The sequence below is a fragment of the Lissotriton vulgaris genome, chromosome 1_1, assembly GCF_964263255.1.
Source record: "Lissotriton vulgaris chromosome 1_1, aLisVul1.2, whole genome shotgun sequence".
Taxonomy (NCBI): Eukaryota; Metazoa; Chordata; class Amphibia; order Caudata; family Salamandridae; genus Lissotriton; species Lissotriton vulgaris.
Genome location: NC_141685.1, coordinates 2,030,502,470 through 2,030,522,381, shown reverse-complemented (window position 1 = coordinate 2,030,522,381; position 19,912 = coordinate 2,030,502,470). Strand labels below are relative to the sequence as shown.

General features: G+C 44.0%; 1 protein-coding gene across 2 annotated transcripts in view; it reads left to right on the top strand.

The window, feature by feature from the left end:
- IRAG2 (inositol 1,4,5-triphosphate receptor associated 2) overlaps positions 1 to 19,912 on the top strand; it is a 1,414,859-nt gene that overhangs the window by 342,350 nt on the left and 1,052,597 nt on the right. For both annotated transcript variants that reach the window (XM_086920312.1, XM_086920307.1), the window contains exons 4-6: positions 7,400 to 7,476; positions 7,560 to 7,638; positions 7,724 to 7,882. In XM_086920312.1, the coding sequence (XP_086776438.1) occupies positions 7,400 to 7,476; positions 7,560 to 7,638; positions 7,724 to 7,882 (315 nt within the window). The remainder of the gene's footprint in view (positions 1 to 7,399; positions 7,477 to 7,559; positions 7,639 to 7,723; positions 7,883 to 19,912) is intronic.

Here is a 19,912-nt window from a genome sequence, read left to right as displayed (position 1 = left end):
TGATCTGACCTCTGCCGGGGCAGAAAGCCCACTAGGCACCAGGGATTATTATTATTTAATGCGTAAGGGTGGGGGCTACCCAGAATGGTCATGCCAATGCCCCCAACACCAAAAAATGAGCACAGCCGTTCTGCCCTTACGGGCAGCAGGTGGAGGAAAAACCCCTTATCTTCCCCCACGGGGGCAGAAAGACTATTGGGCACCAGGGATTTGTTTCCAAATTATAGGGGTAGGGGCTGCTCAGAATGGTTCATGACCATACCCCTACCCCACCTAAAAAATGCCACACATTTTATGCCCCCCAGGAGGCAGATGGGGCGATATCCCCTGATCTATCCCCCCTCCCGAGGGGACAGAGCCCACTAGGCGCCAGGGATTACGCTGGCTTTTTTATGCACAGTGGTGGTGGCTGTGAGAATAGGCATACCAATGCCCCCTACACCCCCAAAAAATAGCCACATTCTTTTTGTCCTCCTTAGGAGAATATTGAGGCAATAGCCCCCGATCTCCCCCTACCCCTCAGTAAGAGCAGCAGAAAGCCCACTAGGCACTGACTTTATCGCAATGTGCCTAGCTGAAGGTTTTGGGCCCTAGCGCATCCAGCACTTAGGGAAACTAGCAACCCTCTACATTTTAGAAAAGTAGACACCAAGGGAAATCCCAGATGGAGTGACTTCTGTGCCTCTCACCAGGTTCTATTACCCAGGATCCCTTTCAAACCTCAAACTTTGTAAAATAAACACATTTACCTCACAAATCTGTGATGGAAAGTTCTGGACTCTGCACTGATCCATATACTTCTACCCCCCCAGCATTCCCCAAAGTTTTCTTATAAAAATGGTACCTCACTTGTGTGCGTAGGATATGGCCCAAAACACAACGGTGATGCATCACATTTTTCCAGTGAAACCTTACCGTTTTTTGTCATGTGGCTAGCTGTGGATTTTGGACCCTAGCTTTGCCAGCACCTAAGGAAGCCTAGCAAACATATACATTTTTGAAGACTAGACACCCAAGGGAATCCAGGATGTGGTGACTTGTGTGGCTCTCACAGGGCTCTGTTAACCAGATTCCCTGGCAAACTTTAGGTAAAAAAACACATTTTTCTCACACTCCTGTGATGAAAAGTTCTGGAATCTAAAGGGAACAACAGACTTTCACCAACCCAGCGTTCCCCCAAGTCTCCTGATAAAAAGTGTACCTCACTTGTGTGGGTAGGCCTAGTGCCCATGACCGGAAACTGCCCAAAATGTACTATGGAGACTTCAAAATTATCGTTTACGAAAAGAACTTGTTTTGTGATGGAGTCGCCTGCATTTTTTATCTCTTGCTTTGCTGTCTAGAGAGACCTACTAATCCCAGAAATTTCTGAAATCTAGACACCCCAGGTAGTCCAGGGAGATGTGACTTGCGTGTATTCCCCAAAGTTTTCCTACCCAGAATCCCCTGCAAACTTCAAATTTAGCAGAAAAAAACAAATTTTCCCATATTCCTGGGAGGGAAAGTGGTGGGATCACAGGGCTTACCCAAATTTCCTACAACCACACGTTCCTCCCAGGGCTCCCAATAAAAATGGTACTTCACTTGTGTGGGTGGGCCAAGTACCTGTGACTGGCAAGGGCCTAAAACGTTTTGTGGAGACATCAAAATTGTCTATCACAAAACAACCTGATTTTGTAAGGGGGTCACATGCGTTTTTGATCCCAGGTTCGGCAGCCATCTAGGGAAACCTACCAATCCCAGATATGTCTGGAAACTAGATACCCATGGGTATTCACGTAGGTGTGACTTGCGTGCATTCCCCAAAGATTTCCTACTCCGAATCCCCTGCTAACCTCATATGTAGTTAAATGTAGTTAAAAAAAATTACAAATTCCTTACAGTTCTGTGTGGGATCACCGCCCCAGCAAAAATGCCCTACAACCCAGCGTTACCCTCGGTCTCCAGATAAAAATGATACCTCTTATATGGGTGCTCAATGCAGAATACCCTAAATACTTTTTATTTTTATTTAAATAGCGCTTGGAGTTTGCTGTTCTATACCCTCAATCCCTGTGTTTTTGCCTCTTCCCCGTCACAGGTCCTTGGCCCACCCACACAAGTGAGGTATCATTATACTCTGGAGACTGACGAAAACCTTGAGATAGGACATTTGGGCCAGTGCAGTGATTCCAGCCAGAAATGTGAGGAAAATGAATATTATTTTGTGTGCTAAATTAGATTTGCAGGAGAATCTCTCCTTTTCAGAAATGTGTGGGATTGGTAGGTTTCCCCAGATGGCCACTAAGCCTGCGACTAAAAATGGTGGTACACCCCCCCCCTTGCAAAACCAACTCATTTAGTGATAATTTTGTTGTCTCCCCAGTATATGCTTTGGGCCCTTCCCTGCCGTGGGTACTTGGCCCACCCACACAAGTGAGGTACGAGTTCTATCGGGAGACCTACGGGTATGCTTGGTAATAGGATATTTGTGTCAGCCTGGACTCTCCCGGGTATCTAGTTTTCAGAAAAGTGACCTCTAATTCATGTGCTTGTATGGGTACCCACAATTTTGGAGATGTGCAAATAACTACTGCTTGTAAACTCTATATTTTGTTCCCATTACGGAAATATATAGGTTTCCTTGGTACTGCTATTTACCCGGTCACAATGTAAAACCATTGCAAGATACAGCTCAGTTATTGGCTCAGGGTTCCTTGGGTTTGTGGTGCAACATAAAAGTCCTATATATCCCCGCAACCAGAAGGGTCCAACAGATGTAATTCTAGATTGCTGTCAAAAATCGGTCATACTTATAAGAAGTTACAGGTGAAAATGTTGGAACAAATGGCTGTTTTTTTCAAATCAATTTCAATATTCATTATTTTCAACTGTTAGTTTCAATCAGAAAACCTTGAAGGATCTACACAAATGACCACTTGCTGAATTGCTAATTTTGCCTACATTCCAGAAATGTATAGCTTTCCCGGGATCCATTATTGCTGTTATACCCATTTCAACCACTAACGGTAAGGTGGTTGAAAGCACAAAAGATAGGCTATGCCCCAGTAAAATGCCAAAACTTTGTAGAAAATTTATGGTTTCCTGACAAAAGCCTACCTGTCCCTAAAAACTGAGATGATGGTGATTTCAGCTCCATAAACTCTTTGTTCAAACCATTTTCAGGGAAAAAAAGAAGTTTTCTTCTGCAGCACTTTTTTTCCATAAAAAAAAATATATATATGTAACCGTATTTTGGCTCATTTCTGGGTCTCCTTCAGGGGAATCCACAAAGCCTGGTTACCTTTAGAATCTTCAAGATGTTGGAAGAAAAGGAAAGAAATTTGGGATGGTTACCTTATGTGGACAAAATGTTACAGGGGCCTAAGCACAAACTACCCCAAATGGCCCAAAAATACCTTAACAGTATTAATGGTGCAGCTCTGATGCAATGTGTCTAGATGTTAGAAGCTGCCTTCAAACGAGTAACACAACACAACACTAGGATTTCTTGTTCTGTTTATTTTATTTATTTCCAAGGTTTTATTTAGCGCTACTGGACCCGGGGGTATCAGAGCACTTTACAAGATAGGTAAACAATTATAATAAAGTAAAACAATGTGCATTAAAACATGAGTTACATAAAATAGGTTGATAGAATGTGCTGGGTGTTTAGGGGCGAAGGAGATCAATAGGGGATGGTGGTGTCGAAGTTCAGAGGGAGAAGGGATAGAAGAAAAGGGGAGTGGCAGAATGAGAGGCGGGGAAGGGGTAGAGGAGGAGGCGAGAATCAGGGAGCAAAGGGTGTAGAGGGTCAGACATGAGTGCGGTTAGGTTCCCCAATATTTGTTGTGAAGTAGTATTTTCAGTCTTTTTTTTGAAGAGAGGATAGGAGGGGTTGCATCGAAGATCTTTGGGGACAGAGTTCCAGATCATGGGGGCGTTCCCAGAAAAAGCACGAGATTGGTTTTTTTTGTGCTTGAGTCTGGGAGGGATTAGGACATCCAGCTTTTTGCAGTTTCTCAGCCAGGTAGGAAGGGGTGCTTAGGTGAAGGGCTTTGTGCATGATGCATGCAATCTTGTAGGTGGATCTACCTTCTATTGGGAGCCAATTAAGGTTTTTTTAGGACCGGAGAGATGTGGTCGATTTTTTACAATCAGAGGGAAGTCTGGTGGCAAGGTTGAGGACAGATTTGACCAGTGCTAGGTGGGCTTTGGGGGTGCCAGCGAGTGTGGCGTTACCATAGTCAATACGGGAAAGGACAAGCGATTGGACAACGTTTTTAAAGTAGTCTGCTGGTATGAAAGGTTTGAGTTTTTTGAGGTGGTGGAGGGTGAAGAGGGCACCCTTGGTGGCATTTTTGATGTGTGGTCTGAGATTCATGTTATGGTCAATGCTGATGCCTAGGATTTGACGGTATTCGAAGGGGAGAGGCGGCAGTTGAGAGCTGTAACCCTTGATCCAGAGGTGAATGGGGAGGGATTTGTTTTTAGGAGTGAAAAGGATGATTTCATTTTTTTGGGGGTTTAGTTTGAGATGATTAAGATGGAACCAGGCTTGGATTTTAATCGTTGAGGTGAAGGATGTCATTGTGAGATTTAATCCTGTAGTATAACTGGGCGTCATCCGCATAGAGGTGGTAGCATATTTTAGCTTGTTTAAGGATGAGGGTGAGAGGTTCTATGAATAGGTTAAATATGGTAGGGGAAAGGATGGAGCCTTGCGGAACACCAAGTGAGACAGGTTGGGGCTTGGAGAGGCAGTGGCTGAGCTTAATTTGTTGGGATCTATTTTGAAGGAATGAGGAGAACCATTTGAGTACGGAGCCCTCGAGACCCAAGCGAACTTCAAGGGTGTTAAGAAGGGTGGGATGATGGACAGTATCTAAGGCAGCCGAGAGGTCAAGGAGGATTAGTAGAGAGGATTCACCTTTGTCTAAGGAGCGATGGATGTCATCTGTAATATTGAGCATGGCCGTTTCAGTACTGCATCCTTTTCTGAAACCAGATTGGAATATTTATAGGAGATTGAATGAGGTGATATGGTTATCTAATTGGGCCAGGACACATTTTTCCAGGGCTTTTGAGAGGAAAGGTAGGTTAGAGATGGAACGTAGGTTGTTACGGTTGTTGAAGTCAGCGGAGGTGTTTTTGACGATGGGTGAGATTTGGCCTAGCTGAAGGGAGGCGGGAACACAGCCCGTGGAGAGAGAGGAATTGATGATGTTGGTCCAGACTGGTGCAATGACATGTTTAAGTTCTTGGACCAGGTGTGCGGGAAGAGGATCTTTAGTGTGAGAGGAGGGTTTGAGCTTAGAGATGATATTGGTGACCGCAGATTCGGAAACCAGGGCGAATTCGCTCCAGAAGGCATGGTTTTTAGCCTGGTGGTATGTGACAGTGGAGACAGGTTGGGGGCGACCATTTAGGGGACTTTGCGGCGGGGAGGAAGAGGATGAACTAGTGTTGGTGATGTGGGGGGTGAATTGATTGAGGGGAGGTTGGGGAGGAAGAGGGGTGGAGGTGCTTTGAATGGAATGTACAGACAATACAGCAGGAAAGGCTTTCTAAAAACATGCAGCATGTTCAAAGTCTTCTTAGAATATTATTGTTTGGATAAAATGTCTAAAAAGAAGTCCGGTAAAATGTAAAACTAAAAGGAGAACCCAAGTGGGTCCAAGAGGGCCTAACTACAATAGTGTACGCAATAGTTTATCTAGCTCCCTTGGACTAATTATGTATATTTTAATGGACAATATGTATTTATACAACAATTTTTATGGTAATCACTTTATTATATGCACTTTGACTAAATGTGATTTTATGACAGTACAAGTATTAGAAAAGTTTTTATGCTGTGTGTATTAACTAGGTTATACAAAGATTTTAATTTGTTTGGAAATAAAGATTATTCATTCATAATTGTATGTAGACCAAATATTGGAAATTGTATTCTGATCTGCCTTCAAAATACAGTGCACTTAACCATCTGACTGTAATATGGGTTAGGGACGTTCATTCTACCCGAGTACTGATCTTTGTAGGTTGAACAGGTTGGAGGCCTATCCGCCACTTCAAAAAGCAATCTTCAATATCATTGAACAGGACAACTTGGTTGATGTTTGAAGGAACCAGTGTTGAAGAAATTCACTTTTTACTCCACTTCCCATGGCATACGCTTCTGTATCAGCTTCTCTATAGCTGTGAGAGGTGTCCGCTACTGGGTGCATGAATGCATACCCTTTCTGAGTAGATCTCAATTATTATTGGGTTGGAGCTCCTAGTGTTTGAGCATTCTATATTGGGTCCAAGCACAAATGATTGAGCGACCATAGTTATGGACTGATTAGTATTGTGCGATCCAAGGGGCACATTGTCATTCTGGGAGACTATGTAATTCTGGGGACCTTGTGCAGATGCTGTAGATAATTTGTTGACCATGTCCAGCAGGTAAGTAGCGGGGATCACTGATGGCATACGTCATTTCTATGCACTGTGACGGAGAACAGCTCCCAGATAGGCTCAGTTCCTGTACTCCACACGAATATCCTTCAAATAACCCAAATCACGAACACTCCCGCTGTTATCATAAACCGGTTCAGGCAACTACAAGATGGCATTTTCACCTCCTATCAAGACTTTGCATTACCCAAACACTTATAAATTCCACAATTCGAGACAGCTGAAAGAAATAGAAGTTGAAAGGTTGGGTTTCCAAGCACATGATCGGTCCCTTGCCATATTATCATTATGAAAAGAAGTGATTTTAGCTATTTAAGATTTGAGATACACAATGTTCTTTTTGGATACCCCAATGAAGGAGAAATTGCAGCAGTGTGTTCCCAATCCCACCATAACTGTTTATCCTATAGCTTTTACGAACTCTGTAAGCAATGGTCCGAACATGACAAGTGTGTTATGTGGTTATTACCACAGCTTTTAGGTAAAACGTTAACTTATTTTTGAATAATAAGTTGAAGGTTGAAAGTAAAGTCCACAGCAATGACTTATTGCTCGAGGAGGTCACATTTTATATAATGGATGTAAAATGTTGGCATTAATGTATTGAGAGACTTTTCCTGAGCTCTTTGTTTAGGACTATTCAGTTTCCCCTCATTGATTTTTATACATTGACAACACTCTGCAAGACCAGAAGCTGGGTAAAATATACACAACAAAATCTACAGCTCCATTTTCCATCTCGCTCATCGTAGTGTTGAGCGGCTGTCCTCCAATCAGTTGACAAGCCACCAACCTTTTTTTAAGCACTGTGGTCTAATGCATATATTAACTATTCCCTTAAATGTACCGTTGTAAAATCGCTGTAAATGTCATTGACTCACATGACGTAATATTCAATCTCTCAATGCATGGTACTTCATGATGTATGGCCCAGCTAATACATCTTGTCCTTCTGCAGGGGTGACACCACAACCAAAGAGGAGACTGCCCCGATGGAAGACTGTGTTTTTAAGATGCGAGGGAGCATGTTAGCAGGTCAGACTTGTAATTTTGTTTTACATTTGAGGCAACTAGTAATGTTCCCACAACAAAGTAAAATGCCAACAATTTTCTTTCAGCCAAGAGGCGGTCTGGTGGGATGAATACCACATCTGGGAGCTTGGAGGCCTTTGGTGGAGATGTGTCCAGAGGAGATTTGTAAGTGCTTGGATTGCCATGTCTTTCTGAATAGAACTGCTGATTTTAAGAACAAATGTTTCAAACGCATTTGTTCTTCTTTCAGGGAGACCTCTGATTTGATCACGTGTGTGGCAGACCTTCAGTTGAATAATCAAAAATTGGAAGTGCAACATGGGAAGCTAAAATTGGCTCTGGAAGGTGCTGAAGAGGCCAACAATCGACTGGTGGAAGAAAATGAGATGTTGCACAATCAATTAAAAAAGTAAGAATAAACCACAATTCCTGCACCTGTTTTTGTAAAATGTTGATTTGCTGGAATGGAATGCTTGGGTTGAACATGAAGAAAGTAAACTGCATCTTTGTACTTCTAACTATAAAATCACTAAGGTCAATTTAAAGAAAAAAACTATATTTGAGGATCACAGCCATGCGAACAAGTTCACGGTCTTAATAACAAGGAACAGATTTTCTTTGTGTGTACCATTTTGAATAAAGCCTATGTTTAATAAAAGTCCTACCTTGTAATTAAATTGTAAACATATTCAGCCGAACGAGTTTTCAATTATGCAGTTTCACTCTGGTTATTAGGACATCTTTAATTGTCTCCAAAACCACAAAGCCTTAATCATACGTTGGACTTAAAAAATGTTTAAATCGCTTAAAATGGGCATTTAGTTACAAATCTGACATAATTTTTCTTCTTCTTCACTGTCCACCATCCTTAGTCTGTTAAAAATATTCATATAGAAACAAGTAGTGTTAACATAAAGGTATTACGGGAAGATAAATAGTCATATTGTCTGCAGAGAAAGTTAAATGACCCCACGTAATTGCAATTCAACAAGTGCAGGGTCCAAGATCTTTTCTTAGGATCTTGCCACGGCAAAGACCAATTCTGTGGATGCCGTACCGCCTAGTCTTTATTCTATTAAATGCCTCAAGGTCGAATTGAAATGAAGAGGTGAATATTTTTGTCCTCCTGTGAAAGTCCTTGATTAAAGGGGCATTACCGCCTTGAAATGCGTCTGACATGGGGATCATTTTAATGAAACTCCAACATGCGAGCATCAGCGAGGCTTTGAAAACCGGATGGTGAGCAGCGCGTATGTGTATATGTGTGTATATGTGTATATATATATATATATATATATATATATATATATAGATATATATAGATATAAATATAGATATATATATATATATATATATATATATATATATATATATATATATATATATATATATATATATATATATATATATATATATATATATATATATATATATATATATATATATATATATATATATACTAGCAGCCCGTCCCGACCTTGTCCGGGGAGCAATCAGGCTTCCCCGCCTGCCCCGACATTGGCCATCAGCCCGGGGCCCCGTCTCCCGGCAGCCCCGACCCCTAACTGCCCTGACATTGCCCTCCGGAGGCTTACCTCACACAATTATGCCAGAGGCCCAGGGTTGCAGTGGTGGCCAGCAGCAGCGCCTGAGGCACTGGGGAGCTTTCTGGGTAAGTGGGGTTCTGGCGCTCTGTTTGCAGGGAGGCGAGGATGATCAGAGGTTGCAGGGATAAGAGTAGGAGTTCACAGAGTATGGAGTGGCCGGCGGGAGTCTGGAGCTTGAGCACAATTATGCCAGAGGGTCCCACGCCTGTCCCGACCCCCGCCTGCCCTGACATTGTTCCCCGGAGCCTTTTTGTTGTAACTCCCCGTCCCCCGCCTGCCCCGACATTGTCCCCCGGAGCCTTGCCTCAGCCGCCGCTCCTCAGTTCAGTGCTCCTCGCCGCTCCGCTGCTGCTCACCGCCTGTGTGCCGCTCGTCAGTGCTCCTCCCCAGTGCCATGTCCGCCGCTGCTCCTCAGTTCAGAGCTCCTCGCCTCTCCGCCGGTCTGCTGCTGCTCACCGCCTGTGTGCTGCTCATCAGTGCTCCTCCCCCGCGCCATGTCCGCCGCTCCTCCTCGCGTTTCTCGCGCTCCTGGACGACGTCAGCATGCAGGTCGCGGCCGGCGCTACTTCGAGGGGACTACTTTTTTTTAAATGTAAATTTTTTAAATATAACCTATTTTTTAAATTTATATAGCCTATGTCCATCTGCACACCCTGAGGATTCCAACGATGTATCGGGTGTGTGGATTGGCGCTGTGGTTCCCGAGTTTACCCGCCTCAAAGCCTCAAAGTTCTTCCTTTATAATAGTAGTATAGATATATATATAATGTTGAGTTCCCAAAGCCGGCAAGCGCAGCGCATATGGCCACACAAAGGAACCAGCGAGACCCAGGAAGGTGCAAGTTTTCTTTTATTTAATTTTTAGCCCAGCACCAGTCCGCCATGACGCGTTTCGGCTAAAGATAGCCTTGATCACATGACAACGTCATGAGGGCTGACCACCCATTTAAAGTGCAAAAGTGCCATCACATGTTATGGAAAGCGAAAAAATACTTTAGTTTCCAAAGTGTTACAAACGTTATATTGCAGCATAAATGCAAGTTTTGCACATAAAGTGTACAAGTTGATAATCTATGTTAAAAAATTGCGGTTGAATACATTTAACACGCTCAACAATTCAATGGCATATGTTTTAAGAGGCTAGGCTGAGCCTCATGGTCAATCGCGGGAAGGATATGGAGTCCCCGTAAACACTTGTTACGAGGCTCTTTTCAGGCGGAAAACCTACTCGGCTTCCCTTGAGACCGGCCGGACAGCCTTTTAAAACATATGCCATTGAATTGCAGAGAAAATAGTATGTATAACCTCATATTAACTTAGGCACACCTTTCACTTTTTTGGAGTGGCACTCACAGGGCAGGACCCTGTGAAGTCCTGAAGAAGAGCTGAGGGGTACAGCTCGAAACTAGTTGACCTTTTTATTAGGGTACTGTGTTTCATAATAGAACCAGCCCACCTAGTAAACCACCCCACTTTTTAGTATATCCGCTAGGCGCATGAATAAAGTTGGTTTAGCTCACTAGTAGGATATTTTTAACCCTCACCACTCCACTCACTTTCCCTTTTTTCACATGACACAACACATAGTCCACACAAAAAAGTGCTCCTACGCAATATCGTTAGTCGCAGCACGCCTCAACCCGCAGCGGGTTGGGAAGCCCCTATGATGATGCATGTCACCGTGAGGAAACTCCGGTGAGTGAGGGGACTAAAAGAAAAAAAAATTCTTTCCCTTGCCCAATTTGTTTTCCCTAAAGACATATCCAATTTTGGAAATGTCTTAGTTGTCAGCTAGGTTTTCATGATCTGAATCCTTCAGATCTCTTTTTGTGTACATTAAGTTGTGGAGGGCGAACCTAGCTGCTTTCTCCTCTACCTCCCCCCTCTTTTTGAATTTTGTAATTCTCTCTCATTGATGGCCAGCACCGACATACACTTTTAAACACACCTCCCGCCACAAGTTCTAGATTTGTGAACTTTAGAGCTGGGGAGCTACGTTTGAATCTCAGCATCAGCTCAACATCCTGTGATTCCAGGCAAATCGCTTTGTCTCCCCGTGCCTACCACAAATGAATGTGTTCTTCTGTAATGTAAATTGTGCTCATGCCATGTTGTCGAGTTCGCGCTATATAATGTTGGAAGTAAAAATAAAGTAGGGAAACTCAAGTTCAAACACTACTGAATGTTAACTCTTAAGTGCATCAGCAGTGCACCGTGAATCTGAGTGTTTGACAGGCCTGTCACAGATAAGAAATGCTATCAAAACGAAATCCTACAAAACAGTATACTACTGGCCGGCAGCAATTCATACCCGGACAATGTCGGGACATGCTGCTAGTATGTATGTATAAATGTATGTGTATATATATATATATATATATATATATATATATATATATATATAGATAGATATAGATATATATATATATAGATATATATATATAGATATATATAGATATATATAATATGGGAGACCTATACTCTCCAGCCCAGGTGAAACCTTCAACTACAATTTAAAGCGTTATACACAAAGATGTCGGCCGACACGCTAAAGGACCGGGAAGCGGCGGCTTTGGGACTGTTCATTAACAAAGCCCCTGCCCGCGACGTAACGGAACCCCAGGGGCAATCCAGCACCAAACCTGACAATGATTTAAAAAGCAAAATGAGGACCCTGGAAAAACTGATGCGAGGGGAGCAAGCCAAATGGTGGGAACATAGATCTTTACAAAGTTACCTGGATGTGGGCAGAGTCTCTAGGGGGCTGTGCATCCTCCTAGCTCCCAGCTACGAGCAGCCAAACCCAGAACTAATGAAAGAGTGGGCTCAGCGAAACCTTGACTCGTCAAAAGAACTAGTGAAGGTATTGGTGAAATACGCCGAAATAGACCATATCAAACTGCAAAAGAAAATAGTGGCACTGACTCATGAAATTGCTCAAATGGGAACCCCTGAAGAAATTAACAAACTAAACACCGAAATGACAGCTCGCCTGCGCAAAGAAGAGGAGAAAATCAAGACTCGCAAAGCTTTCAAGTTCCAACGCGACCTCGTAGATTAAGAGTGTGGGCGCATCTTTACCTTCGCCCGAAAATATGACGGCATGAAATCTGGCAAAAACACGGGCCTAAACAGAAACTAACCCAAAGCAGGCACCTCTAGCGCCGGAAACCAAGATGAACCAACTTACTCGGACATTAGTTCTGCAGCAGAAAGTGAAAATGAAGGATAAGACACCAGGATACCACCAACTGACCCCTAAGCTGTACCTACGCCAGGCGATGAAATTGTTTTTTTATCCAAGGAACGAATAGCCAGTTTAAGACCAAGGAACCAGCAGAATTCAGCCGGCAAAGGCGAAACTACAAACGCAGCCAAAGGTGCAAAACCTGCAAACGCGCCAACAGATCCAAACAGCAACAAGAGGGGACGGGGCTGGTGGAACCGGCGCTAACTACAACCATCACCAATCAGGAACCATTAAACAGCAAAGAAAAAGCAACCAACAAAAAAGAAAATGAATAAACTGTCATCAATCTGACTGAGACGGTCCTTAATGCAGCAGAAATCCAAATACTATCTTTAGGACTGTCTTTTTGCAACGAGTCCAACTTTGACTACACTACCACTCACATGGATATTTACCAATTTATCTGCAAATTAAAGTTACGAAAATGTCATGAGCTCAATCAAATGAAAAAATCCGGGGGAAACAATACCAGGCACAACCCGAGCTGGGAACAAGAGGGTGCATCACAATCTACGGGATCTCAATCATCTTTGTTGAATGCACTCACTGACTTACATGCAGAAGGCTGCATTGACAACTCTCAATCCCTACTTATCAATCCTTTGAGTCAGCCTACCAGCCAGATCACTGATGCAATTGCCCTCACCCCCTTCAAAAGGAAATCTACGTTTAATCCAGTCATGCTCCGTGATGGGATAGACATTTTCAACGAACATGTAGTGGAGGCAATCAAACAACTCAACTACAAAACAAGTGCATCTAAAAAGAAAATGTCTACGCAAAACAGACAATACCACACTTTGGTCTCCAAACTTAAACATAATAACCACGTCATCGCCAGGAACTCAGACAAAGGAGGTAACGTAGTTTTATGGGGAAAAGACCAATACATAGCGGAAGCGATGTCCCAACTAAATGACCGCGCATGTTATTGCATAAGCAGTGCATCAGCGATAAAAGAAACCGCCAACATTTTCTACATGAAACTAATAGCGTGGAAAAGCGCTGGCTTGATAACCAAGGATGAATATTTGTATGAGAAATGACTACCCCTCCATTCCTAACATCTACTTTGTACCTAAAATACACAAACATGCCCTGAATCCACCGGGAAGGCCCATCATTTCCACCAGACAAAGCCTCTTGGAACACACTTCGAACTATATAGACTTCTTTTTACAAGACTGTGTCACTGGGCTGGAATCTTACTTAAGGGACACAAGCGATTTTCTGGGCAAAATGAAAGACTTTGTTTGGAACCCCAATTATCATTTGTTGACTTTAGACGTTTCGTCTTTATACACCTGCATAAAACATCATGATGGACTGAGCCCTGGAATTTTTCCTACATCTGAACAGAACCACATCTCCTGAACATAACCGTATGCTGTTGGATATGGTAACATTTTGTTTGAACAACAACATGTTTACTTTTAATCAGGTATTCTATCAGCAGACAAGGGGTGTGGCAATGGGGGCCAGCTTCTCCCCCAGCTACACCTGTATATTTATGGGCTGGTGGGAGAAGCTGGTCCTCAAGGGCACACATGCAGACTGGTATGAAAAACATGTAAAGTTGTACTATAGGTACATTGAGGATTTAATTCTAGTCTGGGATGGTACAGCAAATGAGGCGCAAGAGTGGGTTAACATTCTCAACACTAACACCATAAACCTCACTTTCACATGTACCATTAGCAAAACTAATATCTATTTCCTAGACACAGAACTGTACATTGCCAACAACACTTTGGAGACAAAACTAAATAGGAAGGAAACTGCAGGTAATTCTATCCTGCATTACTCTAGCTTCCATCCAAAGCACCTGATTCACAGCATTCCCTACGGGGAAATGCTGCAAATCAAAAGAATCTGTAGTAACCCCATGGATTTAGCCAATGCCCAACAGGAATGCAAAGAGAGATTCCTCACCAGAGGTTACCCCATAGCTACCATTGAAGCAGCTATCAACAAAACTAAGGAGCTAGATAGAAATGTTCTCCTTATCCCCAAGAAACCAGGAAACTCCAACAACATCAAAGGTAATTCCTCCCAAAGTGCTACATGGGTCAGACTCATTATACCTTACAGTGCCCAGAAAAACGCCATAACCAAAATTATAAACAAAAATTGGTCCATCATACGCAGTGACCCCATCATAGGCATGGACATGCCTGCCAAACCCAGTATAACCTACAAAAGGGCCACATCTTTACACAATAGCCTCGTCTCCAACTGCTCAGAGTCCAAGCCTTCCAAAGAGTGGCTTAGGGCATCCAATGGCTTTACCAAATGTCACTCTTGTAAAGCGTGCCAATACGGTATCATTAAGACCAGTACCGCACAGCCTTTAGTGACAAAGAAGTCAAAATTACCAAAAACCTCCACTGTAAGACCGAATTCGCCATTTATGTTCTTGAGTGCACGTGTCCATTAAGATACGTGGGTAGCACCAAGCTACCGGCCAACATGAGGGTCTTACAGCACATGAGGGCCATCACTAACCATGACCCCACTTACCCCATGGCCAGACATTTTCGAGAGGTCCACAATGACAACCTACAGGACCTCCGATACTATGTCATTGACACAGTGCCTAATTTATTTATTTTTTGCAATTTTTAAAGCGCGCAAATACCCATACGGGTGTCTCTGCGCTATTGTTACAGAACTCACTTATGATATGACGGGGGAGTTAGGAGGAGGAGAACAGCCATGTTTTGAGGCTCTTTCTGAATTTGAGAAGCGTGGGGGCAGTTTTGATGTGGAGTGGAAGAGTGTTCCACAATTTGACCGTGGCGGTAGTGAAACATCTATCTCCCCAGCTGGCCTTTCTTGTCCGAGGGACATTCAACAAGTAGGCTGAGGAAGATCGTAGGGTCCTGCGTTGTTCCACTGGGCGGAGGTCTTCTTTTAGAAACTGTGGTCCTGCGTTGTTCAGGATTTTGTAGGCTATGCACAGAGCCTTAAATTTGATTCGGCTCCTAATAGGGAGCCAGTGTAGTTCTTTAATATAAAGGGAGGTTGAGGTAAATTTAGGGATGGATAGTAGGGTTCTGGCCGCAGCGTTTTGCACTGACTGGATTTTATTGAGAACCTTTTCCTGAGCATTCAGGAGAAGGGAGTTGCAATAGTCGGTTCTTGAAAACACTAAGGTGCTAATAAGTGTTTTGCCCGCCGACTGTGGTAGGTAAGGAAGTAGTTTTTTTATTTTTTTTTAGGGTGTAGAAGGCAGATGATACAACAGTGTTGGCGTGATGGAGGAAAGTCAACTTATTGTCAAAAGTGACTCCCAGATTGCGGACCTTGACCACCGGTTGGGGGAGGGGTCCCAACTGAGGTGGCCACCACTGAGAGGACCATGCTGGCTGCAAGCTCCCGAATGTCATCACCTCCGTTTTATCGGAGTTGAGTTTGAGGCAGTTTGATGACATCCAGGAGCTTATCGCCTTCATTCCCTCTTGAAAGTTGGCTGCGACGGATGCTCCATTGTTGCGCACCGATAACACTAGTTGGGTATCATCGGCGTGCGTTCTAAGGGCAATTCCATGAGATTTTATCACCCTTGCTAAGTCCGATACGTAGATATTAAAAAGCGTCGAACTTAGCGAGGAGCCCTGTGGAACACCGCATGGGAGGGAGAAGGTCTGGGAGGTGAAGTTGCCCATCTTGACAGTCTGAGGGCGATTGTCTAGGAATGAGGCAATCAGATCTTTAGCCTTGCCTCTTATTCCTAGAGCTGAGACACGGTCGATCAGAGTGACATGATCGACCGTGTCAAATGCAGCGGAAAGGTCCAGAAGTATTAGGACCACCGCTCCTCCCATGTCCATTGCTGCTCTAATTTCATCTGCGGCCTTTAGCAGTGCTGTCTCCGTCCCATGCCTCTGTCTAAAGCCAAACTGAGTGTCATCAAGTAGATTGTTGTCGTTGATGAATTTTGAAAGTTGGATGTTCATAGTTTTTTCGAAAATCTTGGCTGGGAAAGGGAGACAGGCGATGGGTCTGTAACTGGCGGGGAGGAGAGGGTCCAGAATTGGCTTTTTTAGAAGTGGCTTAATGATAGCCTCCTTCCAGACTGAATGGTATATGCCTGTTGAAAACATGGCATTGCAGATGGTTGACAACGCGGGAGAGATTGCTTCTGGGATGAGGTTCAGGATGGCAGGGGGACATGGGTCAAAGGGGGATCCGGATTTAATGCTGGTTACCAGGCGTTGAATATGGTCCTGATCAATGGTGTCGAAAGATGAGAAGACGGGCGAAGTATTAATGGGAAGTGCCGCAAGAGAGGGTGAAGGGGAGGAATGCGAGAAGGTAAGGAAAATGGAACTAACCTTTTCCTCAAAGAAACTGGCCAGAGCGTCCGCTGAAGACTGAGAACATTCTAGGCGCGGGGCAGGGGGGTTGGACAACGTAGTGACCACCCGAAATAGTTCTCCTGCCGAGTTTTTCGCCTGATCGATTTGGGAAGTATAGTAGAGACTTTTTTCGGCAACTATCAGTCTTTTGTAGATGGAAAGGGCATTTTTGTAGGTTGTTTTGTCTGCAGGGCTGTAATTGCGACGCCACTGCCTTTCAAGGTTCCTACAGTATTGTCTCTGAGTCCGAAGGGCTTCAGTAAACCATGGGGCTGATGGTATTTTCCTGTTCCGATGGGAGGTTTTGATCGGGGCTAGTTTGTTACAGGCCATTTCTAAGTTCATCAGATAATTGGAAGACGCTATACTGGGGTCTTGTTCATATGGAATGTGATTTTCCTGCATCATCTCTGCCAACTGAGCTAAATTGATGTTTTTCCAATCTCTGTAGGCAGATTGAGAAGGGGCAGTGAGAGTAGGTTTGGTAGGGTTAGTTTCAACAGTGAAACAAATCGCTGCATGGTCTGTCCAGATGAGGGGAATAATTTGGGTAACAGTTACAAGGGGACTGTTGGTGAATAGACCATCTAATGTGTGGCCTAATATAAACCCACAATATATATATATATATATATATATATATATATATAATGTGTGGCCTGCCTGGTGCGTTGGAGAAGTTATCAATTGCAGCAGGCCAGCAGCTGCTAGGTCTGTGAGTAGCTGCGTTGTCGTGGTTGTTGAGGGCTTCTAGGTGAAAGTTAAAGTCACCTAGTATGGTAAAGTGTGGGGAGTCTGCAGCTGCTTCAATTAAGTTGCCTATGTTGGCTAGAAACTTGGCTCTTGACCCAGGAGGGCGATAAATTAGCATGCCCTTAAAGGATGATTTGGCCGAAAGGCCTAGTGTAAAAATGACTCGTATTCAGGGCAAATTGTTTCGTCGTGAGTTAGAAGTGGTCTTTGTAGATTATAGCAATGCCACCACCTTTTTTTTTTTTGGCCTGTCTAATCTACATACATTGTAGTTAGTGGGGGTTGCTGCTCTAAAGTCTGGTCCGGAGGCTTCATCACCCCATGTCTCTGTGATGAATAAGAGATCCAGCTTATGCGTGTCAATCAAGTCGGCGATTTCTAGTTTGTGTTTGGGAAGGGATCTGGCATTTAATAGCGCTGCTTGAACCAATAGAAGGTCAACTGTAGAGGGTTTCGCGGTTGTTTCTACGCAAGTAGGACATAGGACTGGGCCTCGGATGGGGTTGGAGTACCCTAGATGTGGAGGAACATGGGGTAGAACTGCTATATGCCTGAGTTCTAATAATTCGGCAGTGGTATATTTAAGTCTCACAGTATTGGTAGGTGGTCGTGGGACTGGAGCAGCAGGGGGGGTGGCCCTTGGCCCGTCCTCGGCGCGGACGAGCGCAGACGAGCTTGCCTTATGCGCGCCTTCGGCGCGCATTCGTCGCGCCCGCTGCGCTCGTCCGCTGCGCTTCCGGTTGCAGCACATGATTTATCAAGCCGAGATTGACATGGGGAGGGGGTGTGGTCAGCGCGTGTGGGCGTGTCCGCAGCTTGAGGAAGGCGGCATTGCCCTGGCAGCAGTGTGCCGCGTCGGCCCTAAATCGGCTGGGCGGTCTGCTGCTTGCTCGAGTAGTATCGTGGGAATTAGCAAGTAAAAACAGATTATACACAATTAAAAAGTAAGTGCTAACTCCCGGCTTTCCGCCTCAGGAGTGAAGTTCTGTGAACGCTCGCTCTAGATCAGCGCGCGCTCATATAGCGAGAGGGGGCGTGGTCAGCGCGTGTGGGCGTGTCCGCAGCTTGAGGAAGGCGGCGTTGCCCTGGCAGCAGTGTGCCGCGTCAGCCCTAAATCGGCTGGGCGGTCTGCTGCTTGCTCGAGTAGTATCGTGGGAATTAGCAAGTAAAAACAGATTATACACAATTAAAAAGTAAGTGCTAACTCCCGGCTTTCCGCCTCAGGAGTGAAGTTCAAAGTACAAAACAAGGCGGGGATAGGGAACATAAAATGCGCATACTGGAAACCCGCTACATTTTAAATTTCAATAGCAAAAATCCGGGAGGTCTCAACAACACTGAAGATTTACACACTTGTCTATAAGACACCATAACATCTCTGGCCTACCCCGTGCATAGGAGACCATTCCACCACCTGGGCTTCATCCCCTGCGTCCTTTTCTTCCAGTGTCCCCCCCCCCCCCCTCTGCATTTATCATTTCATGCCAGGTTATCATCAGGTTGCCATTCTAATATTTCATATTACTTGTTCCTTTCTACCTTGGATTATTGCAATGGACTCTTCTCCAGTGCCAAGAGCAGGGTACTGGATAAAATGCAAATAATACAAAATGCGGCAGCCAGACTATTGGCCAGAATTACCAAACATAAGTCTGCCTCAGATACTATCAGAAAACTTCACTGGCTTCCCATTAGAAGCAGGGTCAAGTTTAAAACTCTCTGTATAGTATACAAAGCTCTGCATAATCGGGGTCCTCAGTTCCTCAGAGATCACCTGATCCCTTATGGGCCCCCTAGGGTATTGCGTTCTGCCACTCGCAACAACTTAGTGGTGCCTCGCACTAACACAGTCTCCTGGGGAGACCGGCGGTTCCTGGTATCAGCCCCAAAACTGTGGAACACCTTGCCACAGTCAATTCGAACCTGTACTTCCCTCTGGGCTTTTCGCAAATAGTTAAAAACCTGGCTGTTTAATCAGTAATTCTATAGCTCATGCACAACCAGTGGAGAATTTGATGCATATGTTCACAGAGCTGAGACGCCTTCGGGCCATTGTTCGTGCTTTATCAAATTTAATAAATAAATAAATAAACCTTGACATTTCCTTTATGAAACTTTTCTGTTATTTCCATAGCCGCCAACCTTTTCCCCTCACCACATTTACTTTGGTTTTTAACTTTCACTATTCATCACTATTAGCACTTTTTAACCCTTGTTCCCTACCAAATATGCACTTTAGCTCCAGTACATCATGGCACCTATTCCAAACAGGGGGGTCCCCGCTAATTTTGTTATGCTTGGTCCATGTTGGAAACTATAATATTTATGGTTGTGTTGCATTTAGGCACCAATTTATGAAATGAATTTCATTTTAAGCATTGATTTGTTTATTATTACAAATGTATACATATGAAATGATTTTAACATGGATATCCTATATTTTTGTATGCAATCTTATACATACACAC